The sequence below is a fragment of the Triticum urartu genome, chromosome 1A, assembly GCF_056163025.1.
Source record: "Triticum urartu cultivar PI428250 chromosome 1A, HENAU_Tu73, whole genome shotgun sequence".
NCBI classification, from domain to species: Eukaryota; Viridiplantae; Streptophyta; class Magnoliopsida; order Poales; family Poaceae; genus Triticum; species Triticum urartu.
The window spans coordinates 509,071,741-509,083,890 of record NC_141873.1 but is presented as its reverse complement, the minus strand read 5'-3'; the positions used below and the strand labels follow the sequence as shown (position 1 = coordinate 509,083,890).

At 39.8% G+C, this 12,150-nt stretch overlaps 1 protein-coding gene and 2 pseudogenes across 1 annotated transcript; 1 reads left to right on the top strand and 2 right to left on the bottom strand.

Moving 5' to 3' along the window:
- Positions 1-361: 361 nt before the first annotated feature.
- LOC125536827 (transcription initiation factor IIB pseudogene) lies at positions 362-1,599 on the bottom strand (annotated as a pseudogene).
- A 760-nt stretch (positions 1,600-2,359) lies between these two features.
- On the bottom strand, positions 2,360-6,841 carry LOC147992035 (uncharacterized). The gene is made up of 11 exons (XM_087538904.1): positions 6,767-6,841; positions 6,069-6,677; positions 5,794-5,940; positions 4,970-5,429; positions 4,779-4,877; positions 4,544-4,664; positions 3,222-3,362; positions 2,989-3,061; positions 2,801-2,902; positions 2,620-2,717; positions 2,360-2,447 (listed from the first exon to the last, which is right to left on the bottom strand). Exons 1-11 carry the CDS (start codon positions 6,839-6,841, stop codon positions 2,360-2,362), a joined length of 2,013 nt encoding a protein of 670 aa, XP_087395030.1.
- An 834-nt stretch (positions 6,842-7,675) lies between these two features.
- LOC147992034 (protein FAR1-RELATED SEQUENCE 5-like) lies at positions 7,676-11,816 on the top strand (annotated as a pseudogene).
- The last annotated feature ends 334 nt before the right edge of the window (positions 11,817-12,150 follow it).

The following is a 12,150-nucleotide window of genomic DNA, read 5'->3' as shown; positions in this document are numbered from 1 at the left end:
TCTTTCGGTACTTTGGCATATCTATCTGACATTAGTCAGATGATCTGGCCAGAATAGACATCATATTTTGTTGGATTAAATTGCACCAAAGTCACCTATTTCAGTATTCAATCTGGTCATTCTGGTTTCATTTTGAATGGGATTCAACCAAAATTTGAATGTTGTTTGAACCTAGCCGGTATTGAAGGGTCGCCACGGCCTTCTTTTTTGAGACTAAAAAGTCATCGCCTTTTCCACCGGAACATAAAGTTCATTGTAATGGGTGAAATCTCGGTGAAAAATGTCAGCCCTCGAAATTATTAGTTCATGAGACCATTATAATTCACGAGTAGGAGTAGCGTACTTGGCAACCGTGTCTGAGACGTCAGTTCATGAGTTTAATCGGATCAAACGAACTAAGCACAGATTCATTCACGAATGATATGATTCAGCACTTAGAAACGAAGTCCAACACAAACTTCACATGTCCAAGACTAAGATAGTTGCCAAGAACAGCACACGTTTGGAGTTGTGGACATGGCAAACATGCATGCATGTGCCAAGGACCTGCCTAAGGATCAAGAAGCGTTAATGTCGTGGGCGCTCAGGCTCAGCCGAAGAGCATCTGGGCGTGCGGGGTGAGGTCCTTGTGCACCTCCTTGATGGTGCCCTCGGCGACGCCGGTGGCGATGGACACTTCCTTGACGGACCTGCCGGCGCCGGCGCGCTGCACGACCATGAAGCTGATGGCGGCGGCGACCGACTCCGGGTTGCGGCGCACGTCGAGCCCTTGCTCGACCCTCCGCACGGCCTCCTGTGCGTCGCGCACCTCCTGGTTGCCCAGGCCGAGCCGGGAGCAGAAGCGGCGCAGGTAGTCAGTGGCGCTGACGACGCCGATGTCCATCACCTGGCCGTCCTCCTCCCCGAGGAGCTTCTTGATGTGCGTCGTCATCTTGCCGACGTCCTTCTTGGCGGCCACGCCCCCGGCGGTGACGGACGCGAGCTCCTTGTACGTGCGCGGCATGCCGAGGTTGCGGCAGGCGATGTAGAGGCAGGCGGCGTAGACGGAGTCCCGCTTCCGGCCGCGCGGGCAGCCCTTGGCCTCGTCCAGCTTCTTGAACGTCTCCTTGGCCAGGTCCCGGATGGTGGCCACGAGGCCGAGCCGGTCGGCCATGTCGGCGATGCCGCGGAAGCCGTCGACGAGGGTGTTTTCGGAGGCCACCCCCGCGTCCGGCACCGACATCCTCGGCGGGGCCTTTGTCGCCACGCCGGTGGCGGAGGACTTCTTGGTCTTGTTGGTGTAGTCGATGACGGTGGAGAGCTTGGCGGCGAGGAAGGGGTCGCCGGAGGTGCCGACGCGGCTGGGGTCGCAGTCGTCGCCGCCGCCGTCGTCGGCGAAGTTGCGCCACTCGGAACCCTCGTCGATGTAGTGCGCGTCGAGGACGAGCGCGCACTCGGTGCAGATGGTGTCGCCGGTGCCGTGGTCCAGGACAACCTCCGTCGCGCGGCGGCACTCCGGGCAGTACACGCGCTCGTCGGCCGCGGAGCAGGTGCTGGTGTACATGGCTGCTGCTGCTGCTGCCGCCGCCGCCGCCGTGTGCGCAGTTGTGGCGACGGGTTGGGGAAAAGGGTCTGAGTAGGTTGGATTGGGGGGCTTGGGCTGATATTTATAGACTAGTAGGTCGGTTCGTAAGGCTAGTTGCACGAGTTCGACTCGGTTTCGTACGGCCGCGGAAAGGGGAACTCCTATACGACGCATTATGCGTCAAAGTGTCGGGCGTTCGCGCGTGTTTGTTTCTCTGGTTCGTTTCTTCTACTGTTTATCTCTGTTGCTTCTGCTGTTTCTTTGTCAAAAGGAAGAACAGTTCCATTATTTTGACAAACAGTAGTAAAAGAGAAAAATAATGACAACTTATTTTGCAAACTTATTTTCCAACAAAGAGAGCTGTTTCTTTGTCCAAGGAAGAACAGTTCCAATAAACTTGACAAACAGTAGTAAAAGAAGAAGTGCAACAAAGAATCAGTATAAGAAAAAAATACAGAAAAAAATACATGGAAATAATAATATAAATATTTGAGCTTCTTTGCAAACTTATTTTGCAGATTTAAGCCTTATTAAAAATTGAATGTAATGCAAGAAAATATAACTAGGGAACCATGTTAAAAAATTAGTTTCCTCATGGAATTGTCCCTTTGAGTTGAAAAAAATTCTTGGGTTGGGACCATTAATAAGAGAATTAAAAAGGGAAATATCTTTCCCAAAGGAATTGGTTTCCTGTTTAGAAAAATGTTTCAGCTGTTTCCAGACATTGTTTACACCCAAATTTCTTGCAAAAAAACTATCACTGGACCATTTCGACAAAAAAAGATAGCTCTATCGTTAAGGAAACATTTTTCGCATCGAAGTATTCCTTTGAGTTGAATCTTCCAGTGCAACTTCCATTGAAGGTGATAGTATTAATGAGACCCTTGAGAATAGAAAGAAGAAATATGTTAATTGGAAACACAGGGGCAGAACATTTCATCATTGGGATTCTTTTTGCTTGAACCTTTTAGACTAACTAACAAAATTAATGAGACCTTTCAGAATAGAAAGAATAAGGATGTTAATTGAACTTACATGTTGATTTGAGAACTTACCTCAGGTTACTGTCATGTGCAGAACAAGTAAGCTTCACTTCAATATGCGGAAACCCTGTTGAAACGTACACGTGATTACAAGAAAAGAAGAACAGGCTCTAAGAAATTGGGAAACAACAGTCTCTAAGAAAGAAACAACTCTTTTATGTCATTGGGAAACAAAAATAAAAAAAGAACTTACATGTCTCTGCAGGAAAGAAGTTACTAATGGGAGCTGAATTTCATTGTGCTTGCAAGTAACAATCTCGAAAAGGAATTTTTGACGTAGAGCATGTAAATCCTCCTACAGTATTTTAGAAAAAGTTGCTGCTTCATTGCTGATATGTTACAAGTAATGACCCAAAAAGAAAAGATATGACTATTACTTACATTACAGAAACCTTCTAAACCGAGACCTTTGTACTTGCTAACATACTGAAGAAGGAAAATACCTGAGTCATACCTGTCAAAGAAAAAAAATGAAAATAATCAGTTACATACTTAGTATGAAAATTATTGTGAATTAAATTACTTTTAATCTGCTTTTTTTGGAGAAAGAACCAAAAAGTTGCTTGTGGCTGGTTTAAATCTTGTAAAATGGGAGATTTCCATAGAGAACCCACATGAAATTGACCTTGGGAGCTGGTACAAATCTTGATTCGAAATTTCGTATGCTGAAAGAACTAGAATTTCCATATGTAGCAGCAAACAAAATCTTGAAGTTGTGGATAACAGCGCTAATTGCTGGTAGGAATGAATCACCACTGTAGTATGGGTTCATGATATCAAAAAAATTGGCTCTAAAGTTAGCAATGATTAAAATCCATTGTTTTTCCTTGAATACGTGCATTTTTACCTAAGGAATTGTGCAAAGTTACAATCTATTAGTGTAACTCTTTAAAGAAGGAAAAACTATAAGAGTAGTTTGTACAAAAGAACTTATCTTACCAAGGAAGCATTCAATAAACTGAAGCCAACATTACTTTCCTGTAAGATTTGTTGGTTTGCAGGATCAGAATGATTTAGCATTGGGTTCATTAGCTTCTCCTGCATGTTTGTTTCTAGAAGAACATTGATAGTTAAGAAAATGAAATATTAATGATGTGAAAGTGGTAACTGAGGAGATGAATTCAAAATATAGGCTGACCATGTCGTCAATGCTAAGAATGTGCTCCAGTATTTCGCTGTTTTGCATGAGGCCTTTTCTTCCTCGGTCCGGCTGGTCTTTGTTCTTTAGTTTTGAAAAACACCCAACAACCCGAGGATTTATCCAGCCACCAGGCTTGAATGATAGAGTTATAGTTTTCTGATCCACCCAAACTCCTTCAATCTCAAATATCCTTTGGCTGTTCATGGCAGGAGAAAATCATGAAGAAAAGTGAAAAATAAATCATGAGAAAACAGTATGGATCGCATATGAAAACTATTTTATGTTGAAATTATGTGGAACATGTCACATAAAAATTCATATGATTTTTGTACATACCTGTAAGTTAATTTGGGTAGAAGTCCAACCAATGTTTGGTAGAAATCATTCTCAATTTCGTCGGAAAAGATGACCTGGTTGCCAGCCTTTTTTGGTTCTTGAATTACTAGTGTCGCAGATTTGAAAGAATTGTTCACTCGTTGTTGCCAAGTTGAAGTTTCTGCTTTTGAAAACTTACTGGAATGTGCTTCATGTTGTTCGAGTGCTTGAAGTAGCAACGGATCTTCAATAGGTGTGGCAATATTGCTTGGGTAGAGTTTCGAAGATAGGAAGTCCATTACCCTTATTGGGCTCTGAGTTCCAGGGACATTCAGGTTGGTATGAGTATTGGAATGCATGCTATACTGATTTTCTGGCAGGCTGAACTCATTAGAGGCACGAGATACAAATGGAACATTCTGAACTATGTCAATTGAATTGGTAATTGCATCAAATGAAGGGGAACCTGTGCCTTCATATTGAGTGCCTATACCAGCCTCTCCATTTGAATTGACATGCATTGTATTGTTGAAAGTTTTGTGAGCTGCAAGTAAATTTTCATCAGTCAATGAGCCTTTATCCAGTTCACCATCCATGAAATCTGGTTGAAACAAAATGAAGACAACATTAAGAATAGGAAATGTTAACAGATAAGTTCATCTACATGTCTAAAAAAATTACTTTGGATAAAATGAAATTTGGTAAGAGAAATGACCTTCCAAACGCTCTCCTGGTAATAAGAATCTGAACAATGGTAAGCAAAATTGTATTTCTTGTACTCTTTGAATTGGGGGTTTTGATTCAGAGAAGTATCCTGCAGAAAAAAAGTTGTGATTATTTATTTCATGATCTCTTTTGGTGCAAAGAAAAAAAGATACTTAGAAGAGCTATGAAAGAAAAACTTACGATGCAACAAAGCTAAAACATTAGTGGGAGGTGATGTTCTCTGAGTTGATGTCTTCACAAATAATTCTGGACAAGCAAGCTCTTCGAAAGATGGTAGACTACCATTAAAAGGTAGAGAGAGATTAGAGCTTGTTATGTTCACAGACTGAGTGAAATCTATGACCAATTCCCGAAGAATTTCATTGATGCTGACTTGTTCATTTTCATCAACAATTGTTGGAACATCTTGCATTGGGAAATTTGCAGGTGATTCTATAGCCAATAATTGTTCAGTCTTGGGTACTTTGAAAGTATTCTTTGAAACTGTTGATTTAAATTGGAGGTTTGGGCTGTTGGAAGATGTCAAGGTCTTGATGAATGAACAATGCATATCATCTACATAGGTCTTCAGTGTAGATGCTGAGTTCCGGATGATATTCATGTAGAATTTTTGAGCTTGCATTTGAAGAATTATCTTGTCCTGTTAAAATGAGGGAGCATGTCTTGTTAAACAAACTATGAAAATATGAGAATGACAGTTTATTGTTGCTAAGAAAACAGATGAAAACCAGCAAGGTAACTTACTTGTGTCAGATTTATATCTGTGAATTTGGATTCAATATACTGTGATATCTCTTCAGGTAGTTCAATGTAAACTGAATCATTGAATGGAGTAGAGGAGATGTGCTTTATCTGTTGAGTAAGAAGAGGGTGTTTAATATATATATATATATAATGTTTCACAGCACTTTGAAGAACTACTAGAACTACAAAAATCATAATTGAAGAGAGTGAATAGAACTATGTAATGTGCAATAGTAAAAACTATGAACAAGGCCATATACCGGTAGTCTGCCATATCCGTTAGTTTCGCCATGGAGTGCATCTAGAGCCGTGTATGAATTCAGCATGGTTGCTGACCAAATAGGTAGTCTTGGTTCAATGGTTGGCAACTTGAACTCAGTTATTATGAGGAACTCGAAATAGGAAATCTGACGTTGAAAACAAAATTCTGACATATTGGGTAAAAATGAAAAGTGTTAGTCACAGACATAGAAAAATTGAATGCTACATAGAAAAAGAAAAGTTAAAGAAATTTTGTCATGGGAAATATGCTTACCACCATAAGTAATTTGCTTCCTCCAGGAATGAACTTATTGGTGCTTGAGTTGTTTAGTTTTGCTTTCTTTATTGAGTAAACCATGTAGCTCAAACATAGAAGACACCAATCATATTGGGAAATACTGTCTACGTTAACTATTGCGTTGTAGACAAACTTGGTAACAACTCCACTTGAATTAGGAGCAACAAATAGTGAGAGTAGTATGAGAATGAAGATTCGGCAGTACTTGTCTTGAGGAAGATCATCATTGATAATTGAGAAAAGGTACTCAATAGTGGGTGCAGTTGTTCCTAACTCATGCTTGATGAATTCATATGTTGCTTCTGATGGTTTCGTGATGACAGGAACTCCACCAATTGGAATGCCAAAAATCTTGTGAACAGTTGTAGTTGTAATTGGGAATTTGAATCCATTTGGCATTTCAATGGAGCAAGAAGTTGTGTTGAAATGGTGGTTTGCAAGCCAGAAGTAAATGGAGTCAATATTGGACATGCTGGTTATTTGTAGGAATGTTTGAAAACCCATTCTACGTGCACACTGTTTGTGACTGTCAGTCATTTCAGATGCAAGCTTGATAAATGATTCAACATGCTGAAATTGATTGCACTGCATGACAAAAAATAAAGGAAGAAATGGAAATATTAGATGTTTTTTTCATTTGGGAAAAAGAATGGTATAGAGCATAAATCCATTACCTTGGATCTCTTCTGAGCTTTGTTTGCATGTACAATCTCTTTTGCTTCTCTTTTCTTTGTACATCCTTGTTCCATCTACAGTGAATAAAGTATTATTAATTGTTCCAATGAAAAGTAACGGCTCCTAAGGTTGTCAGAATCGCGATTCTGTTATACGATTCTACGACTTTACGATCCAAACTAATCCCTCTGATTCTACGATTTTAGTTAATAGAATCTACAGTTTTACAATCCTGATAGTGAAGATTCCACGATTTGCGATCCTACCATCAGAGCTCCGATCCAATTCAAAATCGCGATTCTGACAACCTTGTACAAAACATGTGAATTGCCATGAACATAGCCGCGGAGTAGAAAAACCGGCATGACCAAAACAGAGACATTGAGTAATGGCTCCTACAAAAGTGTATAGCCCAATGGAGACAACAATATTTCAACAAGCCTACTAGTACTGACATATTCTAATTTCCCTATGTGGGTGCTGAAAATTTGATGTAATGCAATTCCACATATATATGTGGTGGAAGATGATGCAGAACCACATGTTGCATTACATGGCTTGCTGCAAAAAAACCTAACCACTAACTTCTTGTTCATGAAATGCAACATGGCTACTATTAGAGATGCAGTTAGATAACAAAAATATAGATGTAGCTTGTACGTGGAATTGAACACAAAATAAATTTGTGATGAAAATTGTTCCATGCCCTAGTACAGAAACTCAATTAGGCCATGGAGTATGTATGAATTAAACTAACAATGGTTCATCAGAACACGGCGTCCCAGCTAAAAAACTTCCAATCCTTCGAAGAAGATGTAAATCACGATGATGCTTCCGCACGTTTGAAAAAAATAAAAATATACACATATGAAGACATTCGAGTAGAGTAGAACCTAGGGGAGGTCGGAATGGAGAAGGGATCGAACCTCTTGTTTAGAGCCTATTCAACACAACGGAGAAATTCCGGTGCAAAGGAGGATTCAGATTTGAGGAGAGGCGACGGCGAGCAGAGGGGAGGGGGGAGAACAGAGAAGCGAAATGGGGAAAGTGTTGTAAGTGGACGGTCCCACTTGTCTGCTGCTGAACAGAAAATAGACGAGGAAAAAAACAGGCTTCGAGGAGATAAGACCTGGGCGGTACGTGGATCGATCTGTTCCACCAATCCGTGGATAAGACAGGCGCGGCGGCAGGGTAGCGGCGACGCCGCCACGGCGCCTCCATCTTGTTTCCACCGGCGGCGCTCCTCGAGCGCAGAGGTAATACCTCGCTCGCTCTTCTTGATCTACTTCCTTTACTTTCCTTAATTGTATTGTGTATTGAAGAAAGAATGGTTGGGGGAAAAGGCGGAAGAAGTGGAAGAAAATTTAGTTGTAGTTCTACGAGACTAACAGGTAGAATTGGCCAGTTAGTTGCTGTTGATCTGGCGAACAAATACCTAGTTTAAGATTTAGCTAAAATTGGGGAGTTGTTGAACGTTGGCCAGTTAGTTGCTGTTGATCTGGCAAACAAATACCTAGTTTAATGCTGTGAATAATTTCGTGTGGTCTGATTTGCACTTGTTGTTAGAATTATAGATAGATGCAGCTTTGGAGTTCGATGAACAGTAATTGGGTTCACGTTTTCTGTTCTGCTTTTGCTATCACCCATTTCGTTTTACTTCGCATACTGTCTTGTTTGTTTAAAAGAAGTAACAGATGATTCTGTATTATGGTTGTAGTGTACGGTACATCGAGATGGAAGGTGAAAGCAGTTTTGCTAACCAGCAAGTAATTACTAAGAAGAAAGAGATTAGTAAGAAGGTTAGCATCTACGTTTCTTGTTTATAAAAGTACAAGTTGAGTCTGTTATTTTAAAACTGAATAAAAAAAGAAAAATGTGTGATGTTTTCTTGTGGATGCAGAAGCAAACTTACAAAAGAAATGGATCCAATGGAAAAGAAGTGAAGCAGAGAAGGAACAACAATAATGACAAGCTGCTCGAACCTACAGCGGGCAAATGTGCTGCAGAACCTGCTACTGTGGTAGGTCACTGTCCTTGATTTTCAGTCATCGCTTCATGTAGGATTTCAGTTAGGATGAAAAAATCATTTAAATTCCTTTCACTTTTCTCTTAGGGGTGTCCTTTGATCGAAGAATTTGATCAGTTTGTTCAATATCAAAGTTTGAGGAAAGAAACTGAGGTTGGTTGTTTGGTATGTGTGATTTCAAAATGCATTTCTTCTTAGGAAGTGATATGAACTAACAAATTTTAACACACAAAAATGGTGTTCCAGGAACTGATTAAGAGCCAAGAAGCTGAAATAGGGTTCAATTTATTTGGGGGCATTGACAAAGAAATAGAAGAAGCTGCACCAAACATCATCACGGAACATTTGCGAATGTCAAATAACAAACAGACTGTAAGTACTTACAAAACTGGGTAGTGCAAATATAATTCTAGCATATATTTTTCTCAATCATAAATTGTGGCAAGATTTTGACTGCGGTTGTAGTGTTTGAAAGAAAGTATATTTTCATTGTTTTTGCCAGGCAATGGACATAAATGATGAGAACAACTGCAATGTTACGGAATCATCTTCAGCAGTAGTGCTAAGTTTGAGCAAACAGGTTAGTGTGAGAAAAAAAGGGAAAAGCTGCAAGTGATTGTGTTGGGAAATAAAGTAAATTGAGAAATGATATGGCTATTAACACATAACTAAATTTTTACAGGACAGTGTTGGTGAGAACATGTGCGGTGAACCTTTGACAACAACAGAAGAAGTGGAAAATATTTGCCGTGAGGTAAGATTCTGCATTTCTGGGAAAAGAATAAAAAAAGAGTTTCTAGATATTAACTTTGTTTTCTAAAGATTCTTATTCTGATGTCGAATAGTTGTGTTCCTTCCCTTTGCAGGTACTTTCTTTGGCTCAGAATTCTGACTGTGATTATGAAGGAAATTCTGAGAGTGAAGATTCTGATGAAGACACAGTAGCTTGTACGGTGAATGAAGAGTATGTGTTCCCTACACCAGACGAAACACACAATGCTAGTACACCAGAAGTTGGTAAAGTGTTCTCAACATTGGATGAAGCTTCCCGCTTTGTAAATGTTTATGCTCAGTTGAATGGTTTCGCAATGATAAAAGGAAGGAATTATAAGAACAAGAAGTTGTATTTCCAATGCAACAAAAGTAGGAAAAGACCAAGTGTCAACACTGGTTTGAGGAAAAGGAAAAGAAACATTGTTGAAGGGAAAAATTGTCCAATGAGTATAACAGTGAAGTTGGTGGATGACAAGTGGCATATTGCATCAATGTCTCTCGAGCATAACCATGATCTAGTGAGGTCTCCATCACTTACCAAATTTTTCTTAAGCCACAGAAACATGAATGAGGCAGAAATCATGTTGTCAAAACTGCTTCAAGAACACAGAGTGAAACCAAGAAGAATCATGAGCATATTCAGAAAGCTTTGTGGTGGGAAGCTGGGAAACATTACCTTTGATGTGAAGAAACTGGATAATTTGAAACAGGGAGAATGGGTGCGCAAAAAGGAGAACACAGATATTGAATGGACATTGCAGTACATTGAGAAACTGCAGATTGATACTCCTAGTTTCTGCTACAGGATGCAAAGAGATACAGACAACACGGTTCTCAGCTTGTTCTGGACAGATGCTCGTTCCCGATTGAACTACCGTTTGTTTGGTGAGATTATATCATTTGACACCACTTATAGCACAAACAAATATAACATGCCTTTTGCACCTATAGTGGGAATTAATGGCCATGGAAGAACAATTGTGTTTGGATGGGCGCTATTGCAAGATGAGACTTCAGATACCTTTGTGTGGCTATTTGAAACTTTCATGGAGGTCATGTAGTGGGAAAAACCAGGGATAATATTGACAGACCAAGACGCAAGGATGAAAGCTGCTATTCCTCAAGTATTTCCAGATGCATTCCATAGGTTCTGTCTTTGGCATATATTTAAAAATGTGCGGGAAAACATGAGTGCTTTCATGGCTATGAGGGAAAACATGGAGAAAGATATGATGAAGTGTTTATTACAATCCATTACCGTTGAAGAATTTGAAGAAAGATGGGAGAAATTTGTTCTGAAGTATCAGTGTACTGAACATGCTCACATCAAAAGGATGTGGGAGAACCGGACCTTCTTTGTTCCTGCTTATTTTCAAGGGATGTTTTGCCCTTTCATCAGGTCAACCAGCCGTAGCGAAAGCTTCAACTCAAATTTCAAAGATTACATCAAGAGGAAAGATACTATAGAGGCATTCACGAAACAGTACGTGCTATTCCAAGAGAATGTTGTTCACATAGAAAATCAGGACAGGTTCTTGTCAAATGAGAAGACTCCTGTCTTTTGGAATCATCACGCTGTTGAACGGCATGCAACAGCAATATATACCAGAGGAATCTACTTGAAGTTTTTGACAGAATTAGTGAATGCAACAGCTTTTAAAGTTATTGAAATTGAGAAGGATAAAGTGTATGATTTGAAAAAACACATCAGGTATGAGAAACCAGAATTCACAAGAGAAATGTTCAGAGTCCATGTGGACCTTACTACTGGTTCATTCAAATGTTTCTGTGGGAAGTTTGAGCGTGATGGTATTGTTTGTTGCCATATCCTCAGACTTTTTACGCAGTTTGACATTACCCATATTCCAGATAAGCTGATTGTTGAGAGGTGGACTATTTCTTTTCGAGAAAAAGAGTTGGATAAGTGCAAGAAAGAAATGGTGCTGCTTACAGGTGAAGATCAGTCACACAATGTAGTCAGATATGCTATTCTGATGAGTAAAGTTGGTGAAGCTTGCTCAGACATCAGCAAAGATTCTGAACTTAGCAAAGAACTTTTGGATGTTGTTGCTCAAATCCATTCAAAGTACTTGCAAGGAAAGAAACAGCAACCGGAAGTGCAGTCGGAAAATTCGTTGAAAGATCCTCCTATACGGCCATCCAAGTCTGTGAACAAAGGAGAAAGATTGAAGCCACAATCTGAAAAGAAATCTAGGAAGAAAGCGGCTCCAAAAAAGAAGACTGGTTGATGCTCATATCATGTTTGCACCAATGAAGAAAGATAATTTCTGTTTGCAGCAAGGAAGAAGATAATTTCTCTCGATGAAGAACTTTTTGCATTGTTAGCTGAGAAAATTTAGATGGATTTTGATTATTGTGTTGATAATTTTTTTTGATAAGTTACACTTGTTATAGCTATAGTTGAGCTTGAGCTATTTAGTTTATTCTGTGGTAATAAGAAAAGTTTTTAAAAACTAAATATGTTTCGTTGATATGTTATGTAGATATGTTGTTACAAATGCCTTGCTAAGTAGATTTGAGACACAGGAAGTGCTAAATGTATTTTCTAAATTGAAAAACTGT

What these genes read in the sequence shown, in the direction of transcription:
- LOC147992035 (XM_087538904.1), bottom strand. Translation starts at nt 6,841, where the DNA reads ATGGAACAAGGATGTACAAAGAAAAGAGAAGCAAAAGAGATTGTACAT. An exon ending in GAAGCAAATTACTTATGGTG is followed by an intron (nt 5,941 to 6,068) that starts GTAAGCATATTT and finishes TTTCAACGTCAG; the next exon opens with ATTTCCTATTTCGAGTTCCT. An exon ending in GCACATGACAGTAACCTGAG is followed by an intron (nt 2,448 to 2,619) that starts GTAAGTTCTCAA and finishes TCTATTCTCAAG; the next exon opens with GGTCTCATTAATACTATCAC.